Consider the following 23,521-nt stretch of genomic DNA (forward strand, 5'->3'; position numbering starts at 1 on the left):
GAAGGAAGGAAGGAAGGAAGGAAGGAAGGAAGAAAGTAAGAAACATCAGCTGTATCACAATCTTAGGAATAACTGGGAGATAATTAAATAAGTCAAATAATCATGTTCTCATCCATAATCTGGGAAGTACGGGGTAGCTTTAAAGCACACAGACAATATAAACCTGAATGCACACCTGATAAGCTTGGAGAATGAGTATCCTTAAGTAATTTTCAGCCCAAGTCCTTCCAGAACAATTTATCTTTTTTTAAAAAGATTCTTTTCTCCCATAATCAGCTCAAATGTTAAACTTTAAAGATACCCCAGGTTCCAGCATTATGTGGAAATGGAAAATGAGATCCTTTGAACAGAAGTTTCTATCATTTCATTGCTATTCAAAAGCCCTGTGATTGGTAGGTCTATGCCTTCCTTCTGTTCCCCACCCCACCCCCTTATTCCAAAGTGAATGCAGTTCTTAAAATAAATTATCAAACTCAAACGATTGTAGCGCTCTGTACTCATTTGATTTTTTCCCTGACTCAACTAAATCAAAAAATTTAATTTCACGAACACCTGTAAGCCTGGAAGAACTGCTGAGTTTAATTATCATACTGGGTTTCTTTAAAGACATTGACTTTTTTTTTTGTATTCACTCCCCCCGCTTTTTTTTTTGGAGGAAAATGATTATGTCCCTGAAGCATTATTCATTATGCTTGCAAAAAAAAGGCATCTGCTAAAGGACTAAAGGACAACCTTTGCTTCACTTACCTAGAGGAGGTCCATGTGTCATAAGTATGTCGATGCCCTCAGGGATGAGGTTCCACTTGTCCAGCAGAGACTGACCTCTGGGTAGGTTAAAGCCCCATCCATTAAACCATGGGGTCCTTTAGGGGAGACAATGCACAGGGTATCAGACCAGCAGAGCCACATCTCTGCACTGCAATATTTCTCCCTCGCACATTCCCCCATGGTTTGCATTGCTCTCTCTTCTTTTTTTGATGGTTGGCTCTGGCAGCAGGATGCTTTTTTGTTGACTGCTTCAAAACCCATCCATTTGAAAGCGGGTGTGGAGCCTATGAATTGTTCCACTCGAAAGGGGCACGGGGAAGCTTTCCAGTGAAGACTTTCCCAGCAGGCTTCTATCAAAACTTTGACAATGCTTTGTCTTCCCCCAAATCTCAGGGCTTCCCAAGATACCCAGCCCTGATCCAAAGCATTATCTAGCTTTCCTGGAGTGCCTCAGAGCTAAGAAATCCCATCAGTACTCCTTGACCCTCCCCATCACTGTGGAAGTACTCCACTGGAAAGATTCTTACGAATGTCCCCAGAGGAAAGAACCAGTGGTTTGTGGAAGACTATTTGTCTACTAAGATGCCTTCAGTACTCTCTGGACTGAGGTTGTTGGGAACAAGGAGGGGAGCTCTAAAAAGTAATGCGAAAGCAAGTGAGGGAAGACAGTGGGGTACAGTCTTGGTCACTCTGGAATTTACCCCCTGGACAGCAATGGTGAGCATTTCACAGGAGCACAGTGCTCCTGAAATGAGTTTCTGAGATTGATGTGAGGGAACAAGGACTTTGTCCATTTAACAAGCATCTCTCCACTGGAGACGAGGTCTCACTTACAAATAAATGTACTGTTTATAACAAAGGATGATGAATTTTTCCATACAAATACTGTAGCCTAAATCACATTAGTACAAAGTATTTCCTTGCATTGTCCTATCCACAATATCTAGATTAAACAGTATTCTTTGAAACAGACTTGCTTTTGTTGCATAGGAAAATTCCAATTTGCTATGCCATACATAAAAAAGAATATTTCCTGGCTAAGCCCAACTTTCTCTTCCAGTTTGACCTTCCCCTTCCAGCTTAACTTTCCCCTTCGATGCTTACTAAAAGACGTGACCCTGACTTCACCAATCATAAAAAGAAGAAGTGCACTTTTATTTAAAGACAGTCATTTGACCAACTAATAGGATTTTCTCAAGAATTCCAACTCAAAAACAGTGATATAACATGTATTTAGGTGTATAATCAAGACCAGGGGTGAAAGGATGATACTTCACCATTCACAGTACCACTAAGAAAATCAATTCCCACTAAAGTTTCGGTAGAGAGCAACTTCTAGAATGAAGAGATTGTATAATGCTAACTACAAAGAGAAAGAAAGAAACTATCTGATTTATTTCCTAATTACTTCCCAAGTGCCATTCTAAGAAAACTTACGTTTACTACTACTAGGAGGAGGTAGAAGAAGATGAAGAAGTTTGTGAAAACAGTTACTTACTGAGTGTTTACATCAAGGTAGTATTCTAGGTACTTTCTTTGTATTTCCACATTTAAACTTTTGGAATCCTTTGAGAAATTAAGATTTGTCTTAAAATTTAAAAAACAAAAACAAACAAACAAACAACTTCAGAATCCAGTGGGAACCCAGTTAGCATTTTGGCAGAAGAGAGACAGAAAGAAAAACAAGCAGAAACATCTGCTTTCTTAAAATTTGAAAACAAGCTTCTGTGCCTATGGTTCTTGTTTGGATGGCAAATAAAGAAGAGTTTGACAGGGTTTAAACACACCCAAGTTGCCAGTGTACTGAGGGGCTCTGATTTTGCTGAAAACTGACAGCTCTGCATACTCAAGCCACTGTAGGGGCTTTTTGAGTCAAAGGAACAATAGTTAATTTTTTTTGGGGGGAAGGGGTCTTTTCAACTTTAAAGATTATTCTCTTAGGATCCTATATCCATACCTCCCACCCCTCCAGGAAGTGCTCAGTTCCATAAGTGTCCAGGGAAAGATTATGATGAACTCCTGGTCTACAGATAAACCAAATCTAATTTGGTTAATGTTAAGCTTGTGACAAAACCCAGAAGTTTTTAAGTTAAGGGTAAAGCTTTAAAGTGTCTGGCTTTCATTTCACCTCAAACTTATATATGCATGAGAGAGACAGGGAGGCTAAGTTACAGGAAAAGAAGCATTTATCGGGTTCCTGATAAGCTTTCTATAGAGCTTTTACAGATTTTTGAACTCTTCACAACAATTCTTCAAGCATGTATTATCACTCTATATTTAGATGAAAACCTGACATCAGTGATTAAAAGTTACTTGTCCATGTTTCCAGAACCAATAAGTAGTGGGACAATTTTTTTTTCCTGATGTTGGAGTTTGAACACAGGGCCTAAAGCTAGAGTCAAGATTTAAATCTAGATTTGCTAGTTGCACAGTCTGATTTTCCTTGGAATTTCTGGTCCAATTTCACTTTGGAGGTCGCACATATCTAATGGAACACATAGCTGTTCCATACTGGCTTTCAGGATGAGCACTGCAATTCCAGGAGATGACATAGAATGACGCAGTTGAGGAGGCCCTTAACAAAAACATAGTGGATATGGTCTTTCTTGGGGCTTTTCCTTTCTCTGTACCTCCAGGTAAAGTCCTTCCACAAGGCAATGGCCAACCAATGGGAAAAGCAGCCCAATGATAGGTTCATTCCAGAATCATCCCAGAATGGCTTAATAAATGGGGCACACAGAAGTCGGGAGCCCTGTGTGTTAATTTTCATTCTTCCCAATTCACTAGCTCAGTTGGACCTTAGATAAAAGAAGGATTCTCACTGGGCTAGTTTCCTCATCGGAGGAAGAAACAAGTAGGTGGACTCAATTACAGGATTTTAAGATTGCTTTTATGTCTTATGAAAAAGCCTAATACACAAAGGAAGCAAACTCAGCAGCTTCCTGTCTTCAGGGCTGGGAAGAAGACACACACACACACACACACACACACACACACACACACACACACACATACACCTGCCTCATTTACAGAGGCCCTTCCCTCCTTTTTTTCCTAACCTACACCTCAGAGTGCAGATGGCTGAATTGGATATATAACGATCTTCCTGTGATCTAAAAATCCTAACATTTTTTCGTTCTGTGTAGAGTAGCAAGGATCTGAATTAATACTGTCAATTGTTCTTGGTGAATGGCCTAAATGGCCTGTGAGGGCCCCCAGTCTAGTGTGGGAGAAATGTCTGTACAGAAAGGGAGTGTGTCATCGCCAGTGAATAATGCTTTATCCAGCTAGTTTCAACCTGAAACATGAAACCTTAGCAGTGAGCCCATCAGGGGTTCCCTGGAAAATATGTGCACAGCCAACCTCCAGATCTCCACAATGGGTTTTGTTCTGTAGCAATGGGGGGTTAAGAGGGGAGGGGGGATGGGAAGAATCCAAGCAACAATGTCTATTGCTTCAGCCAAGGACTTAATAATAGCTGTGACTAACAATTACCACATGGGAACCAACTTGTAAGAAAATGACCCACAAAGCACCTTATGGCCAATGATCCAATCTGAGCCCCTAACCCATCCACTCCTTGAGAGAGATTAGAAAACTCTGGAAGGAAGGAGGGCAGTTCCACTGGTCCAAAGACACAGGATGGATGGAAACTGAGGGTGTTTTTAAGGCACCTGTCCTTGCTCTTGGAATTGCTGGTACTTGGCCACTCAGGCTGGAGTTCCTGGGGCTAGGACTATGGGATAAGGGAGTTAACGTAGGCAGAACTTGCTCTACACAATGTCAATACAAAACAGGTTTTCTGGATGGAAGTGAGCTGAGATGAAATCACAGCAAAGGTCATATGTGTTTGCAGTACACAGTGCAGTGGTGCAGGCAGGAGGGAACTGTCAGGCCATAAATCCAGGGAGGCTTGGACAGATGAATGGCTGTTTACTCCTCCACAAACCTCAGAGGGCATGTCCTGGGAAAGCAGGATTTAGAGATGGGAAGCTGGTGCCTGTGCTCAGGTATGCTATTCAGGTTCCTGGCTATGGTGGAGGTCAGCATCCACGAAAGATCAAGGTCCTGTGCTGGCTACCTACACACGTGTTATTGATAGGGTCTCTCTGGCACCTCCTACAAGGGTTGATTATGGCTTAGGGGCCCCAGGACAGTTCCACGGGGTCCTGCACAGAAGCTCTGAAGTAGAGGGTCAAGAGCTCCAGCAGCACTCCATCTCAGGACCTGGCAGGATGGCTGTGTACTACTTAGAGCCATGGGAACCTAGAGGCCCAATAAAAGTTAGCCATTCTTATTTTAAAGGCAAAGGTTAAAAGCATGGATTATGGAGTCAAACAGACTCCTGTTTACGTTCCCTACCTGCCAGTTACTGGCTTCTCTGTACTTCAGTTTCCTCATCTTTCAGATAGAGATACTCTCTGTCTATGTGGCTAAGAGGAGGTAACACATATAAAACGTTCAGCAAAGTACTGGTAGGAATGTAAACAAGTAGGTCTTAATTTACAAATGATCATCTTATCAATGGAAATGCATGTAGGCATCCATGTATACACACACAGCTGTTTGTATCTTCTTTCTAGAATTTTCCAAGCCAGGGCTCAACAAATCATAGACTCTCCTGTCCTAGGGCATTTGAAAAAGTCTCCAGTGATTAGGCAAGCATCACTAGATGGCTAGACAGAGCCTGATTTCTTCCAGCTGATTACTTATTAAAAGGCACTTCCTCAGTTCATTTCTAGTGGAAGTTTTTCAGAAAGTCACTCACTCAACTTGCCCGCTCAGTCTTGCATAGACAATCCTGTGGAATGTGAGAACACAGGGCAAAACGGTTAGTCAGGGCTGCTTAGCCAGCTAGTGCAGGTGGTTAGATTTCTGACAAGATACTGAATTGGGGGAAGTTCAGAGCAAGGGTTATCCTGAGTCCCTGGAATATTTATCATAGGAGACTCAGAGAGTTCACTGGAGGAATTGACAAGCTAGTAATTAATGCCATCACCACCACCTGGCACCTCCATTCAGCACAACTCTGACACAGGAGGCAATTTTCACATAGCTTTGCCTTTTCTGAATGGTGGCCCTTTAGATTCACAGCTTTCTTCACAGCCTGTACATCATACCTGGTCCAAGCTAATTTAACCACCACTGGTTAAAATCGCCCTGCACTTCACAGCCCCTCTAGCATGCCATGAAGCTGTCATGATCATTCTTGATCTCTAGCTCACCTGACAGCTCAGCCCTCCCTTGACTGCGAAGCTTCCCCGACAGTTTGAAATAGCAGTTTCCCTGGCACCAGATGTGTCATCTTGAATATCCAGATGAAAGGCAGACACTATCCTCTATCCTTCCACTCCCTCCCTCCCTGCCTTGTTTTCCCTTCTTTGCTCTAGATTTGAAGAAGCTGGCTTTTTCCCTCCACCTCCTCTTCAAGTCTCCTTTCTTCCTTGGCAACCTGAAAGTCATTCTCCTATGTAATTAAAAGAGCTGTTTTGCCTTTGCCCACAGAGTGGCTTCTTCATACCTTGTGCATGAAAGAGACACATACCAGTGGACATTGCTTTAGGGGGTGGGGAGCAGAATTCCAGGGCAAGATTTCTCCCCCATGCAGCTGCTTGGGAAACCTGCCTAGCCAGTATGCTAGCCCAGCTGCCACCAAAAGGTAGGTAGTGCTGGCTTCTCTCTCACCAGCTGTCTTGTCCCATCTTTTCCATGGGACTTTGTAGCTTGGCTTTTGTTAAGCGGTTCTTGGGACACAAAGAGACGCTGTTTTGATAAAGGGCAGACCTGGCGACTAATACGGTCTATGTGATTGGATAGGAAAGGAAAAAAAATGGAAGCTGAGATAATCACCTGAACTCTCTCATGTACAATTTAGGCTTCTTTTCTTTCTTTCTTTTTTGAGTCTGATCTTTTTAATTCTTAGCATTTATCATATAGCAATCCCTCTACACATACAAGTAACAACTATATAATGTCTTTACAAAAATGATTATGATTGTAAGTAATTGACAAACTGTCAAATCAGCTGCTATGCAGCCATGATAAAATTATGCAGCTAATAAAAAAAGGAGAGGACCTTACATAGCAATATAGAAAGTCCTCGGGGGCTGGGAAGGTGGCTCAGTGGTAGAGTGCTTGCCTTGCATGCATGAGGCCCTGGGTTCGATTCCCCAGCAACACATAAGCCAAAAGAAAAAAGCCAGAAGTGGCACTGTGGCTCAAGTGGTAGAGCGCTAGCCTTGAGATGAAGAGCTGAGGGACAGCACCCAGGCCCAGAGTTCAGACCCCACGACGGGACCTCCCCCCTCAAAAAATCAAATTCTAGGGCTGGGAAGGTGGCTCAGTGGTAGAGCGCTTGCCTTGCATGCCTGAGGCCCTAGGTTCGATTCCTCAGCATCATATAAACAAAAAGAAAAAAGCTAGAAGTGGCGCTGTGGCTCAAGTGGTAGAGCGCTAGCCTTGAGCTGAAGAGCTGAGGGACAGCACCCAGGCCCAGAGTTCAGGCCCCAAAACCAGACCCCACCCCCTAAAAAAAGAAAGTCCTAGTGAATAGAATAGTTTTTAGAGAGTTCTATATTGAATAACAGTTATGTAAGGATTTAAGAGGTGCAGATGTTAGCTTAATCTTTAATTAGATTCACAATGACATGATGAAAATAATATGCACCAAAAAATCTAAAATGGAAATGGTGAATTAATATTTTAACTATTCAGCTGCAGGAGGGAGGGGAATTTTTAGACACTTTTTTGTGGGGGTAGGGGAGGGGAGAATAGGGAGGAGCTACTTAAACCAAGGGATCACATACTGAAGTTTTCACCAATATGCCAACTGTGCCTCTGCTTTATAACTAATAAGTAGAAAATGTCAATTAAGCCTCTTCTGCCCATTTCTCCTTTCCCCTGCTGGAAAGGAGGTAGTATGAACAGAATTTGCTTTAAGAATTGAGAAATAAGACCTTATGATCTATTTTCAAATACAGTAGGCTCTGATTGTTAAATAATAATGTTATCGTGTATGCCTAGCCCTCTTGAATATCCTGGCCTTTAATCTTGCAAACCAGTTCATAGCAGGAAGAGAAATATCTTCAGTCCATTTTCTTCCATAGGACTGTGAAGGAAACTCTGTCCATCCATCACACAAAGGAAGTCTGCCCAAACATCATATCACAGCAGGACTTGTGCCTTCTTGGTGCAGGGGAAAAGGCTCTGGGATGCTCCAATGCTTACAGAGTATCCCTTTGTTTTGCTGCTGAAGACATCAAAGGTCTAGGTACCCTTAGTCAGAAGAAGAGACCTTGACAGGAAAAGACTCCAAACTGAGCAGCCAGATCAATAAAAACAGCACTTGTACCTAACGCCCAGCAGGAAGGATTCTTCAAAGAGGGATATCACAGCACCCACCTTACAGGTTAGAAAGAAAAGTAAGACTTAATAGGTGGAGAGGAGTTAGGAAGAAGAACATAGGGAAGATTTTCTTGTGATAAAATACATATGGTACAAAATTTTTCACTTTAACCATGTTAAGTGTGTAATTCCATTGCATTAGGTATATTCCTAATGTTGGGTAACCATCACCAATATGTATCCCCAATTTTGTCATCACTCCATATAGAAGCTCATGAAACAATAATTCCTCAGCCCGTCACAGGTCCCAAAGTCTTAGTAACCATTATTGCACTTTCTGTCTCTGTGAATTTGATTACTCTGGGTACCTCATAAAAGTGGAATCAGACAACAATTACCCTTTTGTGTTTGGCTTATTTTACTTAGCATAATGTTTTTAAGGTCTTTCCATGTCCTATCATGTGTCAGAAATCCATTCCAGTTTGTGACTGCACAATAATCCATGATGTGGATATTTTATATTCATTGTGGAGTGTGTGTGTGTGTGTGTGTGTGTGTGTGTGTGTGTGTGTGTGTGTGCCAGCACTGGGGCTAGAGCTCAGGGTTTTGTGTTTTTACTCTATATTTTTTATTCACATCTGGAGCTTTGCCACTTGAACCACAACTCTAATTCTATATTTTGCCAGTTAATTGGACATTAGAGTCTGGACTTTTCTGGTCAAGCTTGCTTCAAATGTAGACACTCCGAGCTCAGCTTCCTGAGTACATAGGACTGATGATAGGTGTAAACCACTGGCATCCAACACCATGTTCATTCTTCATCTAATGTTTCTGAATGTTTAGCATCTGCCAGGCACTAAGCTTGGTCATAAGGAGGCAGGGATAATAACTCCGAGTCTCTTTCTTTGTGAAGCACATACTTAATGTGTTGAAACTGCAGAGAGGATGAGCTCAGTGAGGAAACTTCCTGATCACCTACTCATTTATTCAATAGTTATTGACTTGGATGCATATTGTGAGCCAGGTTCTGACAAATGAAGCACTGGGAAAACAAAATTCTACACAGTTTCCACAAGTCAACAGCAATCCATTTCATAAAGTTGTCCTTAACAGGAATCTTTAAGCAATGGCCTTTATTTCTAAGTAACAGTTTTACAGGGGCTCAAGGAACATCATCAGACTGACTGACCTGAGTAATATTCTAGAAATTCCCAAAGTAGATTTACCCCCAGTTAAGAAATGGCCTGAAGTTTATATGGCCAGACTGTAGGTGGGAGTTCAACTTTCTTTACATCTTATATGTACCCAAATAAGGCTCTGTAGTTGAAACCAGGGCCATGAAACAGAGAGCCATCTCCAAGAAGAGACGGAGTCCATGAGGACAGGTTGTGTCACATGCGTGGCTGGTTCTAAGGAATAGGATGAACAGAACCTGCAGAGTTGTCACAGGAAATAAGCAAGTAGAAGCCACTTTTCCAATCTTGATTTCCCAGGCATAAGAATAAGAAAGGTTGGCTCAGGATTAGCGGGCCTTTGGTTACACAGTGAACTCTGAAGGATTGATCTTAATGGAGAGGGATAGACCAATGAAACTTCGGTCCCTAAACAGAGACTAGTACAATTTATTATGTTTGGTTTGGTTTAGAAAGTGCTTATGCAGACATCACACGTTTATGTTGCTAATGCTGTTTTCTTTTGTGTACTGCTTAATATTTGGGGGCATCGAGGGGTCAACAGCTAGGAGGGAGGATTTCTCTAGTTAAAAAAGCCTACCACCTGGGGGGGGAAGGGGGTGGGGGGGAGGGGGAAAGGAGAAGGATTGGGATGGGGGGGAGGGGGGAGGCTGGGAAGGGATGGGAAGGGTAAACAAAGGAGGAGGCTGCAATGCTAGGTAAGAAATGTACGCATTATCCTGCCCATGCAATTGTAACCCCTCTGTACAGTATGTTCACAAATAAAATAAAATAAAATTAAAAAAAAAGCCTACCACCTGAAAAGCAGATCCAAAGCATATCATTGATAAACAGACAAGAAAATTCTACTCAGACATTAAACAAAAAAGGTAGATTTGAGCCAGTTGCGCATACTTGTAATTCTAGCTACTCAGGAGGCTGAGATCTGATGATTGTGGTTTGAACCAGCCTGATCAAGAAAGTCCAAGAAACTCTGATCTTCTATTAACCACCCCAAAGCAGGAAGTGGAGCTGTGGCTGAAGTGGTAGAGTGCTAGCCTTGAGCAAAACAAAACAAAACAAAAACAACTCAGGGACAGTGCTTGGGCCCAGAACTAGCATATATACACATAAAAAATTAATTAAATAAATTGAAGAAGATAGATTTGAAGTTCGGTGACTCAAGCCTGGTCACCACTGTGTTCCCAGCCACTGATACTGAACAGATGCATGTTTATCAATAGAATTGAGTTAAGAACAAATTTTCATAAGGGCTTCATGAGAAATTATACATTCATTTGCGTTAATAGAAAAGTAAAAAATTGTTTAAAATAAAAACAGCAACAGCAGTAAAAGAAAACCAGACCAACATGTCAAGTAGTTATTTGGGAGAACAGCAATAATGGGTAATCCCCACCTCACCCCTTCTACTTATTATACCTTACTTTAAAAAAATAGTGGAGAGACAAAAAAAATTAGCATAAAAATTGTCATATGTACTCTGACTTAACTCTCAGTAGAAAGCAGTGTTTTCTAGAGAGTGGAAAAATGAGTAGATTTGGGAGATTTTTCCTCAGGAAATTGACATAGGGCCTCCCTTCATTCTTTCTACTCTGTCTTCATTTAGGGAAGGGTGAAAGCGATTTTTGCAACCAAAAGGCATTTGTTCATTTAAATAATTCAATACACATGTCTGAAGCACCTTCAGTATTGGGAACCATTCCATTGGCAGTGTACATCTTTCTTCTGATGGAAAAATTTCAGTGTAAGTGTGGATAACTATTATTTTATATATCTAGTTTCATATGTATATAGTTATGTATATTATATATGGTTCCCTATATGTATTATGTATAGTGATCTTTATATGTTTATATAGACATATATTCATATATAGATATAGACACACATATAGTTATATATAGATATATATATAGCTATAGTACATATATACAATATATCAATATATATGCATATATAAAGAAATAAATACATATATATATATACACACACACACAATAGTCTGTATTTTACAAGTCACTTCCCCAAGTAGTAGATCAAAATAACCCTGATAAGATGAGCAAGGTATAGAGAAAGTAATGTATGGAAACAAAAATCTTAATGATTTGGCCAAGAACACTTATGCAGACTTGGCCTGAACAAAGTTTTGTAGTGCAAACCAGGGCTGCATGTAAGTCTGAGTCTGAATTTGTACTGCTTTCTACTTAGCAGTTTGACCTTGGACAAGCTGACCTGTCTGATCTGCTCACACATCTATAAAATGGAGATAGTAATACCAAACATACAGGCTTATTGTGAGGATTAAATGTCATCAGGTATGTAATGCCTTCAGCACAGTCTATATCAAGAGTGAAATGGGGCTGGGATCTGGTGGCTCACACCTGTAATCCTAGTGACTCAGGAGGTAAGAGACTGTGAGGATCATAGTTCCCAGCTAGCCTGGGAAAAAGAAGTTCATGGGACTCTATTTCAACCTAACAGCACATGTCTGTCTCCCAGCTTTCATAGGAAAAATAGGAGGATCTCAGTCTAGGCCTGCCTGGGTAAGAGGGGGCAAAAGCAAGCCCTTATCTCATAATTAAATACAACAAAAAAAGACCAAAGGCATGATTCCAGCCCTGAGTGCAAACCCCCGTATTGTCAAAAAGGAAAGAAAGAATTACATAGTAAGCTCTTGACATGATGAATGTTAATATTATTATAATCTCAATACTATCAACCATTTAGTTTTTATTTTTCAAGTTACCATTTTCATCCTTTCACCAGTAAGTTTACCTTTGTCCATGCCTCACACTTCAGGAAATGTGAGTAGATTCATTGCAAAACCTTTGGAATAAGGTAGGCCAGGTTCACTTAACAGAAGATGTTGACTTAGATACTGGAAGACATGAGTTCCAGTTATGCCTCTTCCCACTTACTTGCTGTGTAACCTTGAGAAAGTGCCCTCTCTGAATTCCTGTTTCCTAAGTTGTGCTCATAATTCCTATGACTCAAGCAGGATTGTCAAACAAACATCAGTTTGGAGTCACAAATAAAAGGAAAGCCCTTCTGATCCAGCACCTTCCAATTCCCAGGTTGCTGCCTGTCCGTGTGGCCAGTTTAGGCTGTTTGAAAGTTCAGAGGAATTGGAATAAGTGACAAGTAGGTCAGACGGAATTTAAAGCACTGGTCCCCACTTATCTACCATTTTGGCTCTAAATGACTAGTTTCAGTCCAGACCGACTTAGTAAAGTGAGAAAACTGTGACTGCGCGCTGGCAGTACACACAATCAGAAGAATGAGTGAAAAGCTGACACTGCCCCTTCAATTCAGAGGTTAAAGCCAGCACAGAGACCCAGGCGTGTCCCTCACCGAGTGCTAGCCAACCATGCATTATTAATTGGACTCAGCATTCACTGAGTACCTTCTACTGCAAAACTATGGCAAGGCACTCTGGGGAGATATAAATACAATGTGAGGCAATGTCCCACCCTTTACCAATCTGCCATCTGGTTGGGATAACAAGACAGTCATAGGCAAAACTGTCCTCCACTCTCTCTGCCCATTAAAATTTTACTGTGCCCTCAAGGCTCAACTCACAATTATAGTTTCCCTTAAGAAGTTGTCCCCAATCTCCTCAGCCTTTTGTTTAATCCTTATTGTGGTATTCATCATGCTTTGCATTATTGCTGGTGTGTGCGTGCATGCGTGTGTTCATGTGTATGTGTGTGTGTGTGTGTGTACGTGTGTATGTGTGTGTGTGTGTGTTTGCATTTCTCACTTTATTCTAAGAAGCACTGACTTAGCCAAAACTTTGTGATGGGTATATCTATATGCCCCACCAGACCACAAGCCATCTCTGATTCATCTTGATGTCTCCCAAGATCTAGTAAAATGTCTGAGTCCAAATACATCAGAAAATATTCCTGATGAAACCAGAATGAAAATATTCTTGATAAACCCTGGACAGTTTAGAGTATTGCCCAAGAGTATGGTCCAGATTATATATGTGATTGGAGGTTAGAATAGGTCACAACACATTAAGTATAGGTTCTTCTCATGTATATATATATATATATATATTCTCTTTCTCTCTCACACACACCTCACAACTCAGTGTGGACTAACATGATAACAGCTGCATGTTTATTAAGCACAAGAAATATGGCTAGTCTGAATTAAGATATGCTATGATGTTAGATGTGGATGCTTTGTACAAAATGAAATATGAAAATATCTTAATATTTTTATACTATACATATGTTCAAATGATAACAGGATAAAATGAAGGATTAGGACAAACTTTACTGAATTTGTTTACTTTTGAAAATGGCTACTCAAATTTTAAAATTGCGTATTTAACTTTCACTTTATTGCTTTCTATTTATTTATTTTTGTTTTTATTATAAAGGTGATGTACAGAGGGGTTACAGTTACAAGTCAGGTAATGAGTAATTTTCATTTTGAACAGTGTCACTTCTTCCCTCCTTTATTCTCAGTATTTGCTTCCTGGCCCCCTCCCCCACAAGTTGTATAGTTCATTTTCAATGTAGTGTCTAGTGAGTATCATTGCTGCATTTGTTCACCCTTTGTCCCTCCATTTCTGTTCTTCCCCTTACCCTCCCTAAAACAGGTAACTACAAAGGTACACAAATCAAAAACAGCAATAGAGGAGACTTTTTTAAAATAAAAAGCAAAATAACAGAAAACATTTTGTTTCCATTTTTGGAGTTCATTTTGATAAACATTATTTTACATGATTACATGCACATAACTATTGAGCCTTTGTGATCCTCTCTTAAGATATCTTCCTTTGGTCTCATTGTGTGAATATTTAGAGTCCTGTTAATTGAGTTTATCCAACTGTAATTTTTTGTCTTTTACCATTCATTATGTTTCCTTGTAGATTTATAGGTACATTGTAATTATTACAAATGAGGGAAAACATGCCATTTATGTTTCTTTTGGTCTGGCTTTCTTTGCTTAATATAATTTTTCCCAAGTCTTCCCATTTACTTTCCCTCCCCCTCCCCCCCTCCCCGTGCGAAACCTGTTACATTTTATCTGTTAAAAATGAACAGTTTCAAGCCAGGGGCTCCGGGGGCTCATTCCTGTAATCCTAGCTACTCAGGAGGCTGAGATCTGAGGATCGCCGTTCAAAGCCAGCCAGGGCAGGAAAGTCTATGAGACTCTTATCTCTAATAAAGCACTAGAAAACTGGAAGTGTAGCTATAGCTCATGTGGTAGAGTGCTCACCTTTAGCTGAAGAGCACAGGCATAGCGCCTAGGCCCAGAGTTCAAGCCCCATGACTGACAAAAAAAATTATTTTTGGTTGGTTTAATTTTTTGAGCTCTAATGATATTGTGTGTGCTTTAATTGTACCAAGTGGTATTCTTCTGGCATTTCAGATGTGCATATAACATATTTTGCTCAGAATAGTCCTTTGGGTGATATAAATTTTTCCTAGGATTATTTTAGCATAAAAGGACAAATGACATAATCATCCAGATTTACATTGATGTTCACTGCTGGCTCAGTGTCTCTCCGTAAGCAAGCAGGGCACCCCTACCAGTGTGAATCTGGAGTCGTACTTGTTCCTAGAGCACCTCTAGCACTTCCACGGTGTGAATTTTGGCAAGTTATTGCACATCCATGATTCTTGGTTTTCCCATCAATAAAATGGAGATAATTACATTATCTATGTCCTTGATAGACTGTTGAGACAAATGGAATAATCTACATGAAGCTCTTAGTGCAACACTTGACACATAATAACCACTTTGTTATTTTTACATTTTAAATAAAAACTTTTTTTTGGCAGTACTGAAGGCTCTCAGTGCTTTCTGCCCTTGCTTAGCTTTTTTTTTTTTTTTTGCTTTTTTTCCCACTCTACCATTTAGTTCACATTTCCTTTCCGCTGTTAATTAGAGACAATATTTGTCTCCCTAAGCTAGCTTTGAACTCTGATTTTCAGATCTCAATCTCATGAGTAGCTTATTACGTGTCTATGCCACCAGCACCCAGCTTTATTGTTAATCTTATTATTACCACTACTACTTCTGTAAATCTTAGGAAAATAACATGATACAAAATACAAAATAGAAAGGTGGAACTCATCAGCTCCTTACTACCCCCTAGTTGCTGTGGTCATTTACTTTGAGTTTCTACAGTCTTTGATAGCGTTTGAATTTATTCAACCAAGATTTCACCTTCATTTTTAATGCCTTGAAAGATGATGAAATTATAAATGTTCTATGTAAGGTAATATTGAAATGATTTAAGTAGGAAATTATCGAAGTTCACTAGCATTCATTCAGCCATGGAACTCAGAAAACCCAGACTATACCCTCATTTCAAATTCACTTCTCTTTGAAATCTCACACTCATTCATTCCCAATCTACTTTTTTTTTTTGGTCGGTGGTGGGGCTTGAACTCTGGGCCTGGGCGCCGTCCCTCAGCTCTTCAGCTCAAGGTGAGCGCTCTACCACTTGAGCTACAGCGCCACTTCCAGTTTTCTGGTGGTTTATTGGAGATAGGAGTCTCATAGTCTCTCCTGCCTGGGCTGGCTTTGAACCGCGATCCTCAGATCTCAGCCTCCTGAGTAGCTAGGATTACAGCCGTGAGCCACCAGCGCCCGGCCCAATCTACTTATTTAGAATGTTAAGTTCAATTGCTCAATTTCTGGATATCCTCTCAGTAGCCCAAAACAAAACCAGGTCAATTGCTTTGTCAGTTCTTAGTGTTGCTAATGATGCATTTTAAATCTTGAAGTAAAAATATTTCATTTTTCTTTTTGCCCTGACTCATTCTCTCTTATTACCATGCAAATTTGAATGAAAACATTTTCTGTTTTATAAATAGAAAATGGCTCAAGGATTTCTGGAGGTGTCTGCTAAAAATAAACAGGCCAATAGTTTACTTCTTTATAGCTTTTAAAATAATTCAAACAAGAAAATAAAAACTTGTTTAACTACATACGTTTTATTTTTTTTGAAAAATATCCTTATGAGAGGAAGGTCTGCTTTCTTAAAATGCATTTCTCCAGAATTAGATTGTCTGTATTTACATAAGGCTTACTTCTGTAAAGAAATGGTTTGGATTTGTTTATTGTTTGTTTTTAAAATATGCCTTAGAATGAATACTGTGCTTTTATCCCATATAATACACGAGTCCTTATGTCAGAATGCTGACTCTGAGGAGTACAATGATCATTTTGATGTGCAAGTTTTCAATTGTTTACTCACAAACTGACAGCACCAGTTTGAAAATAAACTCATTTCCCTTCAACTATAAACTATATTTCCAGGTTGCCAGGCTGGAACTTGTGTTACTATATGGCAACAAGGACAGTTGCACCTCCTAATCCTCAGGAGCAAGCTAATTGATAGAATAACTAATTAATAATGATGAGAATAATGGCAAAGTAATGTGAAGCTAGAGACAGGACTCTGTCCGTTCTGGATACCAAGGACATGGTTCTCCTCAACCAGTCCCCAATCTCCAGGCAAGGGATATCTCTAGGGGCTGGGCTGGCAGTTAGAAAGAGGTGAAGTAAGGTGTCTTTCCCAAGACAATGTTTTCCATACTCTCATCTGCTGAGAATGTTCTCCATCAAAAAGAGTTTTGTCAGACCTGAGGACCAATGAAATAGAACTGAAGACCCAGAAATGAACCCATAGACCTATACCCACCTAATCTTTGATAAGGGAGCCAAAAAATAGAATGGAAGAAAGACAGTCTCTTCAGTAAATGGTGCTGGTAAAATTGATTAATCACTTGTAGAAAACTAAAGTTAGATCCTTATATATCACCCTGCACCAGGATCAACTCCAAGTGGATCAAAGACCTCAAAGTAAAAGCAGACATCTTGAAAACATTACAGGAAGGAATAGGAGAAACTCTAGGGCTCTTTGGCACAGGCTAAACTTTTCTTAATAAAGACCCAGAAACTCAACAAATCAAAGAAAGGTTGGACAAATGGGATTGCATGAAACTTCAGAGCTTCTGCATGGCAAAGGACATAGCTAGCAAGATCAATAGAAAGCCCAAGGATTGGGAGAAGATCTTCACTAGCCATACAACAGACAAGGACCTCATATCTAAAATATATTTAGAACTCAAAAAATTAAATCCCCCAAAAACAAATCCTCAAAGAAACAACTGCCCCTTTAATAAGTGGGCTAAAGACTTAAAGAGACTTCTCTGAAGAGAAAATAAGAATGGCCAATAGACACATGAAGAAAGGCTCAACTTCTCTAGCCATAAAAGAAATACAAATCAAAACAACATTGAGATTCCAACTTACCACAGTTACAATGACCATAATTAAGAAAACTAATAACAACAGATGCTGGGCGGATGTGGCCAAAAGGGAACCCTACTGCATTTTTGGTGGGAGTGTAAACTTGTTCAGCCACTCTGGAAATCAGTATGGAGGTTCCTCAAAAGACTAAACATAGAGAGCTCCCTTATGACTTAGCAATCTCACTTCTAGGCATGTACCCACATCACCACAAACAATGCCATACTAAATCTATTAGCACAAGCATCTCATTGTAATATTATTTACTATAGCACAAATATGAAACCATATGCCCATCAGCAGATGAATGGATCAAGAAAATATGGTATATATACACAATGAAATTCTATGCTTCCATAAGAAAGAATATCCCTCCATTCATAAAAAAATGGAAAGACTTGGAAAAAACATATTAAATGAAGTAAGCTAGACTCCATGGTTTTCCTCATTTGTAATAATTAGTATATGTCTAGGATAGTCCTAGCAGAAGATCACAATAGCTCAATAGCTATGTATATATGGCCATATAAAATGATACTAATTGAAATGAACTCTAAGATAGGGACACAAGATATTTTTAATGTTCTGGGCAAAGTTATTTCTTTTTTCTTTCATTTGTTCCTTTTGGTTTTTCCCGTTGTCACTATTTTTGGTTTTGGTGCCTTTTTTTTGTTGTTGTTGTTGGTCATGGGGCTTGAACTCTGGGCCTGGGAGCTGTCCCTCAACACGTCAGCTCAAAGCTAGCACTCTACTACCACGTGAGCATTTTCTGGTTGTTTATTGGAGATAAGAGTTTCATGGCTTTTCTTGCCTAGGCTGGCTTTGAACCAAAATCCTTAGATCTCAGCCTCCTGAGTAGCTAGGATTACAGGCAAGAGCCACCAGTGCCCAGCTTTGGTGCCTTTTATATACATTTATCTGATTTGGGGAAGGGAAGGAGAATAACAAAGTGGTAAGACAAAGGACAAATGGGAACCAATACAACAGTGATACTTACAAGACACTATGTTGGAACTGAACTTAACAACTTCCAGCGGGGGAGGAGTAGGAGCTATAGGAGAGAGATGGGGGAGTAGAAGAAAAACAAAGGAAGAAGTAACAATGTTCGACAAGAAGGGTACTCATTACCTTACTCAGGTAACTATAACCCCTCTGTACAGCATCTTTATAATAAAATTTAAAAAAGAGTTCTGTGGCAAACTAAATCTGACAAGTACTGTTGCATTCCCCTCTGACTTGGAAGTAGGCAGTGAGCATTACCATAGCAAAGTCTCTGAGAAGCCCAGTAGAAAAAAGGAAAACAACAACAAAAACCTTCTCAACTCGATGTAACTGAACAGGGTCCAAATGTATCAGGTTACAATAAACCCTGCCCTACTTTTTTCCCCCCATAATGTCTTCTAATAACAGCTAATATAAAGCTTGCAATGGAACTACAATTCTAAATAATCTGTGTGCATAAACACAATTAAGACACACAACAGCTCTTTATAGTGGATGCTATGACTCATCTTATTTTACAGATAAGAAAACAGAGACTGGAGGCTCTATAGGAGAATCCATTTCTTTTGCTTTTTCCAGTTTCTGGAGGCTGCTCACAGCCTTCAAGCTCCTGTCCAGGAATCACTCTGATCTAGGCTTCTGGGGTCCCAGCTCCTCTTCTTACTCTGACCTTCTTGCCATCCTCTTACAAGGTCCTTGTGATGGTTACACTGAGCTTACCACCCCTCCCTCAAAAAAATCCCAGATAATCTGCCTATCTAAAGATTCTTAATTTTATTTTATCTGCAAAACTTGACCATGTAAGCTTCATAGGCCTTAGGAATCAGCACCTATATATCCCTGAGCGGCTCATCATCAATCTGCCTACCACACTGTCCATGCACTGTTGCTGAATTGAAGGGGAGGGGGGACCTGGAGTTGTCAGGGAATGGAAGAAAAGAGAGATTCTTCCAGGGCATCTAGTTTCCATTACAAAGCATAGTGGGAGAGACACAAGATCACAAGGCATCTCCTTTCCTTACCTACCCCTATTACTATCAGTAGCTATTAAGACCCTGAAGATCAGAAGCAAAGAAGACAGGTCATACTTCTCCAACCATGGTGACTATGATTCCATTCTAGGTACACTTCAATCCATTCATCATCCTACTTCTGTATTTCTAAATTTATCATTTCCCTTAAAGATGGTGAGAAGCCTATGATTGAAATCATTATTTTTATATCAATGCAAACTTATTGCTGATTTTGCTTAACAGAAATATTCCTGATTTCCACAATGTAATGGAGACAACAACTTGCCCTTCACTAGTAATAGTGATGGCTAAATATCAGTGTAAACTCAGAGATGGACAGTTTTTGATTGAGTTCTGAAGGCACTCTAATTTGTAAGCTTTTGGAGCTATTACCTTTTGCAGAAAACAAATTTGTGCTTACTTTTGTTGTTGCTGTTTCCAATGTTTTGCATGAGGAAACCACAATTTTGCTCCCTGGAAAATGAGTTACTACTGCCTGTTATTCCCTCTCATCACTTTTTGTCTGGTGACCTATCATCTGTGTGAAATGGCCACAGATCAGCTAGTTGAACGCCTTGATCCTGAAGTCTTTTAATGAGGGGTTTTCACAACTAGCATTGCCTGACTTTTAATTTTAATAAATGGACATTTCTGTGGTTTGTTGGCTTTCTCTAAAATAGAAAAGTCTTGAGCCAGTGGTTGTGCATTTAAGAAAATACCTCCAATCTATGCTGGCCTTGAAGATTCAGGATAAACATCCTATAGTGAGAAAGAGAGAGAAATCTATTTTCTGACAGCTCAAAAAAAAAAAGTGAAGAGGAAGGAGCTTGGTGAGTCCCTGAGCCAGCAACAGATACTTGCCAACAAAATCTGCCCATCCACCATCATTCATTTCTCTTCTGTAGACCCTCTGAGTCTTCAGTAACTGGGGACAGGACGTTCCATTTCTGTTGCGACCAACAAGTGTCAACCTCCCACTATGGTAATCCTTGTAGGACACAGTAAGTGACAGAACTAGGGTTTGGTTTCAGGTTAATCAGTTTACAGATCTCATGGCTTGGTTTGGTTTTGCTTACTCCAATAAGTTACAGGGTAAAGAAAACCAGGAAAATGTGTCCAGGGTAGCACAGGAAAAAGACAACATCAGATACCACTGAGTTTTTAACATCAGTGTGTCTTCTGAGAAAAGTTCCTAAACTGCTTTGTGCAGCTGTTTCTACATCTGCCCATCAATGTTGAGTGCTAAGATTTACCCTATTTTTCATCAATGATGTCATAATCTGCCATCCTGAGATAACAGCATTCAGTATGGTATACAGATAATTTCATTTTCTTTAATATCTGCCTCATTTATAAGCTGTAAGCACTAGGTGGAAGGACTTTTTTTTGTCTTTGCTGAACCTCCAACAAATGCCTGACATATATTAGGTAACTGATAAGTATTTATGCAACACAAGAACACATTCAGGAGAGGCAGAATTATCTGATGCAGTTTTTCTCAGACTTTACAGTGTTCACAATGAACTGAAAGGCCCAGGCCAAGGTTTGCACTTCTATAGTGGAGCCTGAGATTTTTAACTCACTCCAAAGTGATGTAGATGCTGCAGGCCCTTCCAAGTTTGAGTTGGCTGCGCTTTCTCTTCTTCCTCCTCATCCTCCTGCTCCTCTTCTTCTCCCCCTCCCTCCTGCTCCTCCTCTTCCCCCCCTTCCCCCTTCCTCCTCCTTCTTTTCCTTCTTCTTGTCAGTCATGATTGAACTCAGGGCCTGGGCACTATCCCTGAGCAATTTTTTTTTTTCTTAAGGTTAGCTCTCCACCACTTGGAGCCATAGCTCCAATTCTGGTTTTCTGGTTTTAAACAGATATCCGCAGATCTTAGCCTTCTGAGGCAGACTTCCTTAACTTAAATCCTGGCTATTTCACTTGTGTGAGAATAGGTTTTCTTATCTGTAAAAATGTAGACAATAACAACACCTAATTTTATACGGTTGAGGATATAAAATACTGCATTGCCTTATATATACACATTTATAATATGCATATATATGTGCCATAAATCATTTTGATGTTTCTATTATTGTAGGACATTTCTTCCCTGTTTTGATATTTTAACATGTATTTACATTAGTCTTTCAAACAACAGATAAGTATGTATAATTTAGAAGCCCTGGACCTCATCTCAGCAGTTACCATGGACATGATAAGGATTCATATTATTTCCAATAAGAGCTGGTGTAGAATTGGGCCTTAGCTGAGTGACAGAAGCCCTCTAGACTTTTGAGGTGACCACCTATATTTTCCAAAGGTAATATCTAGGACCCAGAGTTAGCAAAAGATATGACCTCCTGCCTAGAGAGTAGAGCCATGACAGTCATTCTCTGGTTGGTCAAGACCCTGAAGGATATATATTACCTATGAAATTGTCTGTGCTGGCTGTGGGGTGCAGAGAGCTTCCTCTATTTAAGCTGGAGGAAATTAACAGTGAAACAAATTAAAACAACAATCAGATTTAAGTGGACTCTACCAGGAAATTAACTTTAATGGATATTGTCATCACCCACCAGGCCTACCTCAAAGTTGCCAGGCTCAACAGTGTTGAGATTCAATAAAAGCTAGGGCCTGAATGCTGTTATCCATCCACAACTTAGAATGCACTTTCTTTTTACTACCTTATGTTTGCTTTAATATATTTGCTTTCCTGGTTTACACAAGCTTTTCTATGATTAAATTGATTATACATAAACCTTTGCAAGTGTGCAAAACTACCTTATCTGAGATTGAAACTTAAATACAGAGACTGTGGAGATAGATTTCCATGTTCTGAAAGTTCACTTTTCTTTTCCCCTGTCAAATTCCCACTCTAGAATGGACTTATCTCAGTTTCCAGGTAAGTATTCTCCTTGCAGAAAAATAAATCTGCCTTACTGCATTGTCATGGTGACATGGCTGGGGTTTTTCCAGGTCAATGCTCACTTGAATGCTAGCCTGAGTCTAGTATCCAGCACTCTTCTAGGTAGCTGATTTGCTTGTATCCTTGCCTCTTCATTTGAAGCACTTCTAGATTCTTGCTGTGATATTCAGGCCAGAGAGGTTCAGCTGTTATTGTGACTTGCTACATCAGGAAAACAAAACATTATGCAATGAGTAGGAATCTTTGGGGGAAATAAGGCTGATGGGGCTGGGTCAACCCAACCTAGCCTCCAATTTATGGAAGCACAAGATGGGAAAGAGGATAGATTGTGGAGCCAGACAATGTTTCAGTTTCCTAATCTCCAGGAAAAGTTAAAAATGGATGATTCTTCTATCAAGCAATTACAACATAGCAAAGTCAAAATATGCCAAACACTGGGAATAGTGCTTGACACACATTTAAACGCTAGGTGTTATTTCAGTGAATAAAATGTGTTAAACCATTGTATGTTGGAGATGACCAAGAAATGGCTTATATTCTCAAGTAGTTCATGCTGTATTAAAGGAGACAGACTTGAGAAGAAATAAGTGGAAAAGAATATGGAGTAATACATTTCAGCTAGAGGATAGTTGTAATGACTTCTGCTTATTGACATATTAGACAATCTCACAATTGTCTTCCATTTAATCTCTCTAAGAATCTTATATGAAAGGTGTTATAATTTTAAATTGCTTAAAAATAATAGGGCTAAGAAAGTTTAAGTTATTCACTGAAGGCGCAAAGCCAGATGGCTGAGTCTGAGAGATGCCAATCCTCAAAGTTTACATTGTTTCCCTTGACTACAAGATAGAGAGTGAGACACTTGGAAACTCTGAGCCCCATGTTCACACATCCCAGTGGAAGTAGGTGTGGCCTAAGGGTTTTTTTTTTGTTTATTTATTTGTTTAAATTTTGAAACCTAAGGTTAACTGGCTGACCTTAGAGAAACTACCAAATAAGTCCCTGCTGG

The 23,521-nt window shown here is 39.9% G+C and overlaps 1 protein-coding gene across 1 annotated transcript in view; it reads right to left on the bottom strand.

Moving 5' to 3' along the window:
* Mpped2 (metallophosphoesterase domain containing 2) overlaps positions 1-23,521 on the bottom strand; it is a 181,666-nt gene that overhangs the window by 6,580 nt on the left and 151,565 nt on the right. Inside the window, exon 5 of the mRNA XM_013019583.1 lies at positions 748-863. Within this exon, the coding sequence (XP_012875037.1) occupies positions 748-863 (116 nt within the window). The remainder of the gene's footprint in view (positions 1-747; positions 864-23,521) is intronic.

Source organism: Dipodomys ordii, unplaced genomic scaffold, assembly GCF_000151885.1.
Source record: "Dipodomys ordii isolate 6190 unplaced genomic scaffold, Dord_2.0 Scaffold46, whole genome shotgun sequence".
Lineage (NCBI taxonomy): Eukaryota > Metazoa > Chordata > Mammalia > Rodentia > Heteromyidae > Dipodomys > Dipodomys ordii.